The sequence below is a fragment of the Corapipo altera genome, unplaced genomic scaffold, assembly GCF_003945725.1.
Source record: "Corapipo altera isolate COAL_440 unplaced genomic scaffold, ASM394572v1 189, whole genome shotgun sequence".
Lineage (NCBI taxonomy): Eukaryota > Metazoa > Chordata > Aves > Passeriformes > Pipridae > Corapipo > Corapipo altera.
In genome coordinates, this window is record NW_020885064.1 from 10,771 (window position 1) to 20,154 (window position 9,384).

General features: G+C 53.2%; 1 protein-coding gene across 1 annotated transcript in view; it reads right to left on the reverse strand.

Annotated features, from left to right (window-relative positions):
• The window catches only part of RRM1 (ribonucleotide reductase catalytic subunit M1), a gene marked incomplete at its 3' end in the record, with an annotated part of 21,392 nt that overhangs the window by 10,757 nt on the left and 1,251 nt on the right, over window positions 1-9,384 (reverse strand). Inside the window, exons 3-6 of the mRNA XM_027669042.1 lie at window positions 7,034-7,211; window positions 6,680-6,780; window positions 6,242-6,301; window positions 5,412-5,451 (exon numbers count right to left, since the gene is read on the reverse strand). Of these exons, the coding sequence (XP_027524843.1) occupies window positions 5,412-5,451; window positions 6,242-6,301; window positions 6,680-6,780; window positions 7,034-7,211 (379 nt within the window). The remainder of the gene's footprint in view (window positions 1-5,411; window positions 5,452-6,241; window positions 6,302-6,679; window positions 6,781-7,033; window positions 7,212-9,384) is intronic.

Sequence of the window (9,384 nt, forward strand, 5' to 3'; positions counted from 1 at the left end):
ACACAACAGGCTGGGGACACACACAGTCACACAACAGGCTGGGTGGGTGGGTGGGGGACACACACACAGTCACACAACAGGCTGGGGACACACACAGTCACACAACAGGCTGGGTGGGCTGGGGACACACACACAGTCACACAACAGGCTGGGTGGGGGACACACACAGTCACACAACAGGCTGGGGACACACACAGTCACACAACAGGCTGGGTGGGCTGGGGACACACACACAGTCACTCAACAGGCTGGGTGGGTTGGGAGGGACACCAAAGACCATCTCATTCCAGCCCCTGCCATGGGTAGGGACACCTTCCACCAGCCCAGGTTGCTCCAAGCCCCATCCAGCCTGGTCTTGGACACTTCCAGGGATTGGGCAGCCACAGCTTCTCTGGGCAACCTGGGCCAGGGCGTTATGACCTCCCCCAGAAGGGTATGGTAACCCAGGTTGTTATTAATAGATCCCTTGGGGTGGATTAGAGTGAAACAACACTGAATGGTGTTTGTAAATATATATGTATATGTAGAGACTATTTTAGAACAGTTTGGTTGCAAAGGAAAACAGGTATGGAGCTGTCAGGGGAAAGGTTTTCAGAAGAGTTGCTCAAGGGCGGAAAAAACCAGTGTTGGCTCAAGGAAACTGTGCTGCCTTGGAAGCCCGGCCTGGGAAAAGGTTCTTTCCCGGGAATAGCTTTACATGTCTCTCTCTCCTGCCTGCCAAGGAGGCCAACTCCCTGGGACAAAAGAGAAGGTTTTCACAGACATGCCTGGGGCCACTGCTGGGAACAGAGACAATGAAATGCAGGGGAGAACGGAGAACGGGGAGAACGGCACCTTGATGTCATGTGCATGAGGAAGAGGCTGACAGAAGAAGCACCAGAGAACAGGGGAGAACAGGCTCTCCCTTTGTCATCAGATGGTGCAGCGAAGAGTGCTGGGTCTCCTGGGCCCCGTGGCCACTCTCCTGGTGACAATGACCCCCTGGAAGCCTGGCTGGAGATGGGGTCTGTGCCAGGCACCGGCCCACAGGCCATGGAGTCAGTTGAGCGTGAGCTGCCCTGGAGGGCAGCAGGTTGGTCTGCAGTGGAGCTGTTGGTCAAAGGGCAGCCTGGGGGCCTGCCCACACCATGCCTGGAGCTCCTCACCCAGCCCCTGCCTGGCTGCACCGTCCCTCGCTCCGGCCAGAGGCACTGAGGGGTCAGTGAGCACAAAGTCCTGCCCGGGAGGAGTGGCCACAGATGTCCAGCAGCAAACGGTGTCCACCCTTCCTCTCCTCTCAGGACCTGCCTCGTGGAGATGGTCTGCCATGGAACTCTTCGGTGGTGGGTATGTGATAATCCATTTTTCTCTTATTCTCCTCTCTTCTTCTTTACTCTTTTTCCTCATCCTAACCTTTTTTCTTTCTTCTTCTTTACTCCTTTTTCTTCTCTTAGTCTCTTTATTTCTCTCTTTCGGTCTCTTTTCTTACTTTATATTTAGGGTAACTCAAAGCCAGTGGGTTGGACTCTGCTCAGCTGTGTGTGTTGGTTTGTGCTGGGTCAGCACTTTGTGGAATGCTCTACCTTGGCTGTACGTTAGGGTGAACTTTCAGAGCCTGGAACGTATTTTTAAAAGCAACACACCTGGGTGAGCGTGCGGCTCTGGACCAGGAGTCTGACAGGTTGAAGTCACGAGAGACTGGATGATTTGATTACTGGGTGGAATCAACCAACTCCATGTGTGGGAGGGCCCAGGTGGGAGACCCCACCCCTCACTCTGGCCCTAAGTCCCGCCCTGGAGGTGTGGCCACAGCACCTCGAGCACATAAATACAGGAGCGCGGCGCTCCTCTCTCTCTTCCCTCTCCGGAGCCCGCTGCTGCCACATGGAGCCAGACTTCCAGAGCATTCCTTGGTGGTGAGTTGTGTGGGGTTGGTGTTTGCCAGGTGCTTTAGTGGAACGCTTCTCCTCGGTTGTACGTTACCCCCATGAACCTTTGGCCAAGACGCCAAAACTTCACCCTGAGTTTTGGGAAAGCGCGTCGGCACTTTCTCTTCACGTAACTTCAAGGTATTCAACACTCACAGTAAAGCCCGAGGCTTGGGGATTGGGGTGTTAGAGAAGTTAACGTGGGAATTCCGTGTACGTGGGAGTTCTCCCGCTCCGGCTGCCGAGATTCCGCCTCGTGTCTCCGAACGGCGCGCGCGCCGTTCCCGCCAGACGCCATTTCCTCATTTCCTTCCTGGTGCCGAAGGGACTTTGGCCTGGCACGACTCCAGGGGTGACTGAGCCGCCCTGCCCTGGGGCGGTGCCCCGCTGGCTGGGCGCTGTGTCATGTCGCCAGAGGACAAGGACATTCACCTCCTCACGGCGTCACATCTCCGCTCCTTTCCCTGTGTGCTTTGCCTCCACGCGTTATTACGCCCTGTATTTCCATTCCCGGCGGGAATGCTTCCTTGAGCGAGGAGGTGCAATGTCAGGGGCAAAGGGCATTGGGAGAGTTGACTGAGGAGAGAAAAAATAGCCTTTGCTCAAGGAAATGTGCTGCCCTGGAGGCCCAGCCTGGGAGAAGGTTCTTGTCCATGAACAGTTTCTGGGTGTCTCTGAAGCGAGATAACGTGCAGGTACCTGTTGGGTGAGAGACCAGTTTAAGGCCATGGTGACCATCCTGATTGGTTATGGGAAACACCTCAGCACCCAGAGGGGGCATTCCCAAGAACCCATTGTCAGATGATCGTGGGTGCCACAAAAAGGGACAAAGAGACCCCGATGGCTTCCCGAAAGTCTTCAACAAAATGGGGAGACTTCCCAGCAAGAGACTGATAGGAAGCATGAAAATAACACTTAAGGAAATGTGTAAGGACAAGCAAGAGGAAGAAAGGACAAAAGCAGAAAGATACACAGTCAGTAGCCGTTGGATCCAGCGAGGAGATGGGGCAGTTGCAGCTTCAGTGCCTGCTGGTTGAAGTGGTGGTCGTGGTCCTGTCACAGTGATGGTCTTGATCCATGGGGGGAGTCCAGCAAACTCAGAGCTTTCATGAGTTATATCCACCCAGGTTCAGGTGGGAACGCCTGGTACCTCCCCTGGGGTGGGGAGTTTTACAATGGGTGATGTCAGGGACATGTCAGGAGCCTTTGACTGAAGGTGCTCCTCAGAGGGGTTCTCACAGCTGAGCCATCAGGACACTGGCCTGATAAGGACCATCCCACCTTCTAGGATTTGCCTCTTCCCAGCCTCTTCCCTCACCTTGAAATCCAGTTTGTAGCTTCAGGTGTGCACAGCCTTTTGCACTGGGATAGCTGGACAACAGCACCCTTATCTGATCTCAAGGTCCTCTCCCAACCCAAATTAGGAGGCATATTCAGTGCGGGGTGGCCTGGGTAGATGAGCAGCTGTTCCTTTGCAGTTTGCCACAGTGGACAAGCCTTCTGGTGATGTTAACAATGTTTAAGCCATTAACCATTCCAGTCTCTGACACAGGGCCTCTGTCAGGATCCAGTTATTGAAAGACGCCTCTGTTTAAATTAAAGTGCAAATGAGACCCCAAAATCAATAGTGCAGTTTTATTTAACTGTAAATATGAGAGACAGAGAAAGAGAGAGAAGGTCTTCTCGGTGCTGAGGGTCCCAAAGTCATGCTCCTGGGGCACCATTTTTGTACAGTCCAAGTCCTGGATATCCACAGGGAGTCTCAGATGTTCCCACAGCTTGGGATGGCCTGGGTGAGAGCAGTTCTTTTCCTTCCCCACGGCTTGCACAGTGGAATTTTGTTGGTGTGCTGATTTCAAACCTTCACCTTCGTTTAGGTCTGTAATTAACACTTTCCTTTCTCACAGTTTTCCACAGTGGGAATTTTAATTTGAGTAGGTTACCCACGTTTGTCTTACCAGGCCTGGTTCCTGTTGTTGCCAGTCTGTGCTTATCACAAATTCCTGTGGTGGTGGCTTATGGGAATTTCCTTCTCTGACAGTCTTTTGAGGCAATTCATTGCATTCTTTAGGTCCTGCCAGCATCACCACCTTCACAGGGAAGAATTTCTCCCAGTATCCCATCTAACCCTGCCCTCAGGCAGTGGGAAGCCATGTCCTGTCACTCCAGGCCCTTGGAAACAGTCTCTTTCCATCTTTCTTGCAGGCTCCCTTTGGGTACTGGAAGGTCACAGTTAGGTCACCCCAAAACCTTCTCTCCTCCAGGCTGAACCCAATTCCCTCAGCCTTTCCTCCCCGCAGAGCTGCTCCACCCCCCAGTCATCAGCTCAGGAAGGACATGGAGGGGCTGGAGCAGGTCCAGAGGAGAGCAACAAGGCTGGGGAAGGGACTGGAGCACAAGTGCTGTGAGGAGAGGCTGAGGGAGCTGGGGCTGTTCAGCCTGGAGAAGAGGAGGCTCAGGGGAGACCTCCTCACTCTCTGCAACTCCCTGACAGGAGGGGGGAGCCGGGGGGGGGTTGGTCTCTTCTCCCAGGCAGTGTCCAGTAAGACAAGAGGGCTCGGTCTTCAGCTGTGCCAGGGCAGGTTTAGGTTGGATATTGAGAAGAAATTTCTTTCCAGAGAGGGTGCTCAGCCATTGGAATGGGCTGCCCAGGGAGGGGGTGGATTCTCCATCCCTGGAGATGTTTAAGGACAGACTGGATGTGGCATCAGTGCCATGGGCTGGGAACCACAGCGGGGTTGGATCCAGGGTTGGACTGGATGATCTCAGAGGTCCTTTCCTACCCGGCTGATTCTGTGATTCTCTGATCTTGGTGCCTCCTCTGGACTCTTTCCAGCAGCTCCACATCCTTCTGATGTTGGGGACCCCAGAGCTGGAGGCAGCTCTGCAGGTGGGTCTCACCTGAGGGGGCAGAGGGGCAGAATCCCCCCTCCCACGCTGTGGGATCAGCCCAGCACACTGGAATTTTGGGGTCCCAGCACACATGGGCCGGGTCCTGTCCAGCCTCTCACGCCCCAACTACATCCAGGAAGCCGGGAGGAAGAAGGGTCAGTGTGACAGTCACTGTCAGCACAGACACACACAGAGCATGGCAACAAGGTACAAACAACGGCAGCCAGACTGCTCATGGAATCACAGAGTAATTCCAGCTGGAAGGGACTTGAGATCTCCAGCCTAACTCCTGGCCAAAGAAGAGCCAGCTAAGAGAACCAGGCCTGTTTATTCAGGACTTCACCCAGTCAGGCTCTGAAAGACCCAAGAACAACCTGCTCCAATGCTCAGCTGCTCTCACAGAGGAGGAAAAAACTTCACTCGGATTAACAATTACAGTCCAATCAAATATCCAATCCAGAATCCAATTATCTTTCATCTCTACGATATTACAGTTAACTTCTGACCCTTCTGGTGTCCAAGGATTTCCAAGCCAATGGCCTGCAATAACAGCACATAATTAAATTGACTCAACTGGATGAAGAAGTGCTTAGCACAAGGAACAGCTCTTACCTTTGGAGTTGATTTTCAGCAAGTAGGAGCGTTCGAGAGTCTTTAAAAAGAGAGGATGGATTTTAGCAGGCAGGCAGATTGGAATATTTAAATCAAATCCTGTTAAATCCCAACTCCAGCAACTCCACACTCCTCATCCCAGGCCTCACTAGCCCTGCACTCCACCCCTCCTCTCCTTAATAGCTTAATCAGGCGATTAATGACTGAAAGCCCACAAGCCCACTGGAAGATTCCAACAGGGAGGGCTCTGCTCTGGATTACGGAGTGTGGAGCATGGCCACGAAGTTCCACACTGCCCCTCCAGCCACAGGACCTCTCTGCAGTACCCAGAGCTATGGAAGAGTAGAACACTCCAGCCAAGCCTCCAGAAAGTCTTAAACCCAGTATCATTCCCAAAACCAATCCAACACAGCAGGGTGTGAGGGGAACACGAGGGAGGATCAGCACACTGGGCTGGTGTGGGGGAGATGTTCCAGCAGCACAGGAGAGGATAAATGTGTGGGATGACACACTGAGAGCAACTGCTCCACAAAACAACAGGGAAAGCCAAAATCCCTGGTTTGGTTTATTAAGGATCAGATTATTTCCTGAGGAATGGCATTCAACAACATTCAGTGTGATGTGCTGTGAAACAGAGCCCAACAGCTACAAGGCCTTCCAGCAGCAAGGAAAACTCCACAATTTATCCCACTGGGAGCTGCTTCATCCAGGTTTCCACTCTTTGTCCTTCATAACCCCAGTGATGTCCCACCTCCTCCAGTGCCCCCCTTGCCCCATCCCAGACAAATCCACGAGCATTCCCAACAGAGTCTGAGTAATGTGCTCTTTACCTTAAAGCCAAAGTAGTTGTAGGAGAAGTCTCTGTCATAGATGATGGCGGAGTTGAGGCGCTGCCAGGGAACAACAGACAAAAGTGACATTCACAGTCAGCCCTTGGGGCCTCACTGAGGTGGAACAACGCTGTCCCAAAACCTGAACCCAAACCTCTGTGCTGCCTCACTTTGCTCCAGCAGAGGGTACTTTAATCACTTGTGCTGAAATTGGCACTGGGGACATTCAAGGAAATAGATTCTATTACAGAAATATCCTTCTGGGAAGGAAACTCCCTCCATCCCCTCTTTTAAACCCTCCAGTCACTCCCTGCACTGGTTTCTGCATGGCCTTTTTGCCCTAGAACAAACATGGCTTGCTTAAAAAATTAAAATAAATTATCTGAAGTATTTCATTGAATTCTGAAAACTTATAAGTGGAGAAAAACAACTGCTTACATCTTTGTTGGCCAGAACTATGTCCAGAGTTTCTTTGGAGATCATTGGGGAGTGCTTCCCATTGTGAGGGTTGATGTAGTTGTAGAGATCCTCCATCACATCTGCAAAGAAAAGGGGAGTGAAAAGGACATCCCCAGGCCTGCACCTGCACCACCTGGCACTGGGATTAGGGATGGGCAGGAATGCCCATCCTCTCAAACAACTCCCTCCGGCCCCACAAACACACCACTGTCGTACCTGCTCAGCACGAGGCTGTTCCCCTGAACAGGGCACTTGTCCCAAGCTCTGTTTCCATCCCCCAGAGCTCCCAGTCCCCTCAGTCACTGCCCCCGAGCAGCTGGACGTTGGACCCACCGCTGAAGACCTTCTTGGTCTCCTTGTGCAGGTTGGACACGGCGATGCGGGCGGCCAGGATGGCGTAGTCGGGGTGCTTGGTGGTCAGCGTGGCCGCGGTCTCGGCCGCCAGCGTGTCCAGCTCCACCGTGGTGACGCCGCTGTACAGCCCCTGGATCACCTTCATGGTGATCTGAGCCTGCAAGAGCAACGTTCCAGGGGTCAGGAGCCCCACACCCTGACGGCTCAAACCAGGGATGATGGGCCCCAAATCTGGCAGCACCGCCCATCCTGCCTGGAGACAAGAGCAAAGTAAAACACCACACAGGCTGGGAGAGCTGGGGGGGTCCACCTGGGGAGGAGGAGGCTCCAGGCAGCCTGATTCTGGCCTTCCAGGACCTGAAGGGAGCTGACAGGCAAGGTGGAGAGAGACTGTCTACTGGAGGCACAGGACAAGGAGAAATGGCTTCCCAGAGGGCAGTGTTAGATGGGATATTGGGAAGGAATTCCTGGCTGGGAGGGTGGGGAGGCCCTGGCACAGGTTGCCCAGAGAAGCTGTGGCTGCCCCTGGATCCCTGGAAGTGTCCAAGGCCAGGTTGGACGGGGCTTGGAGCAACCTGGGCTGGTGGAAGGTGTCCCTGCCCATGGCAGGGGTGGCACTGGATGAGCTCTAAGGTCCCTTCCAACCCAAAGCAGTCTGGGATCCTGTGTAAGGATGGTTTGCAGGCAATAGGATTGACCAGGCCAGGACTGTCCTGGTCACAGCAGTTTCTACTGAAGCTTTTTGCACTGTTACCTTTTGCACAGCTCGTGACAATTACAAGCTCACGGGAATGTTAGTGCCAGAGGCTGGGAGGGTTAGTATTGGCTTGGGAAGCGTCTGGCACAAGCAGGTCCAAGTCCCAGCAGACTCACTCTCAAAGGAGAAATTCATCTTCACATATGACTGCAGAATAAATAAGAATTTGTGGTATTAGGAGTCAGGTGGACTTGGAACCTCACTCATGCCCTCAGCACAGACCCTGAGATGAGCTCAGTTGGTCAGAGCACGGCCAACAACACGAAGGTTGTGGCTTTGATCCCTGCATGGGCCACTCACTTAATAGCTGGACTCGACCTTATGGGTCCCTTCAACTCAGAATATCCTGTGAAATCTACTCCCAGGTCATGGAGGGCAAGTCAGGACCCTTCCTGCTCCAGTGACCAAGGCACCAGTGTCCTCCCCCTGCTCTCCACCCCAAAGACTTCTGGGTGCAGAACCAACGGCAACCCTCGGACAGCTGCAATTTCAGACAGGACAACGGCTCGTGAGGACTTGGGAGATGGGAAGAGCCTCAACTGCCAACTCCAGATGACCAGACTGGGTCTGAGATCCGCACAAAAATCTCTCAGACATCAGTGGATCCACTGGGAAATCCTCCTGTGCACAGCCTTTGGAAGGGGAAGCTTCCAACGTGCATCCCAGATCCTGCACAGCTTGGAGAACGAAGTAGGGACGTTGCAGTGACAGGGGCTCTGTTCTGTTATCTGACCAGGAGGGGATCCAGAGCTACTTCCACGTGGCATCACTCCAGCTTTGCAGGGTGGCACTGAGAGCAACCCCCCAAATCCAAAATATCGGAATTGAAGCAACAAAACTCTTTTTTTTAAGCACAAGAAGCTGCTGAATCTTGTGGGCTGCTGGAGAAGAGGCTCAGGGGAGACCTCCTCACTCTCTACAACTCCCTGACAGGAGGGGGGAGCCGGGGGGGGGTCAGGCTCTTCTCCCAGGCAGCATCAGCAAGACAAGAGGGCTCGGTCTTGAGCTGTGCCAGGGCAGGTTTAGGTTGGATATCACGAAAAAATTCTTTGCAGAGAGGGTGCTCAGCCATTGGAATGGGCTGCCCAGGGAAGTGGTGGATTCTCCATCCCTGGAGGTTTTTAAGGACAGACTGGATGTGGAATCAGTGCCATGGGCTGGGAACCACAGCGGGGTTGGATCAAAGGTTGGACTGGATGATCTCAGAGGTCCTTTCCAACCCGGCTGATTCTGTGATTCTATGATGTTAATGAACAAGGTTTACGGTGATCTACAACACCAAAAAAGGGATTTTTCCCCTCTGCAGTCTCTGCACCTGGGAAGCAAAAACCCTCAGATCACAAACAACCAAAAAAAAAACCCCATTATGGATGGTTTGTCAAGAGTTCATGGAATCACAGAACATCCTGAGTGGGAAGGGACCCCTGAGGATCACTGAGTCCAACTCCTGGCCCGGCACAGGACACTCCAAAAGTTCTGGTGCAGCTTTTCCCAGGAGAAATGGGGGTCAGGGCAGCTCCAAGCCAGGATGAGGAGCTGGGAACAGGGCAGAGTGGGATTCATTGGATGAGGA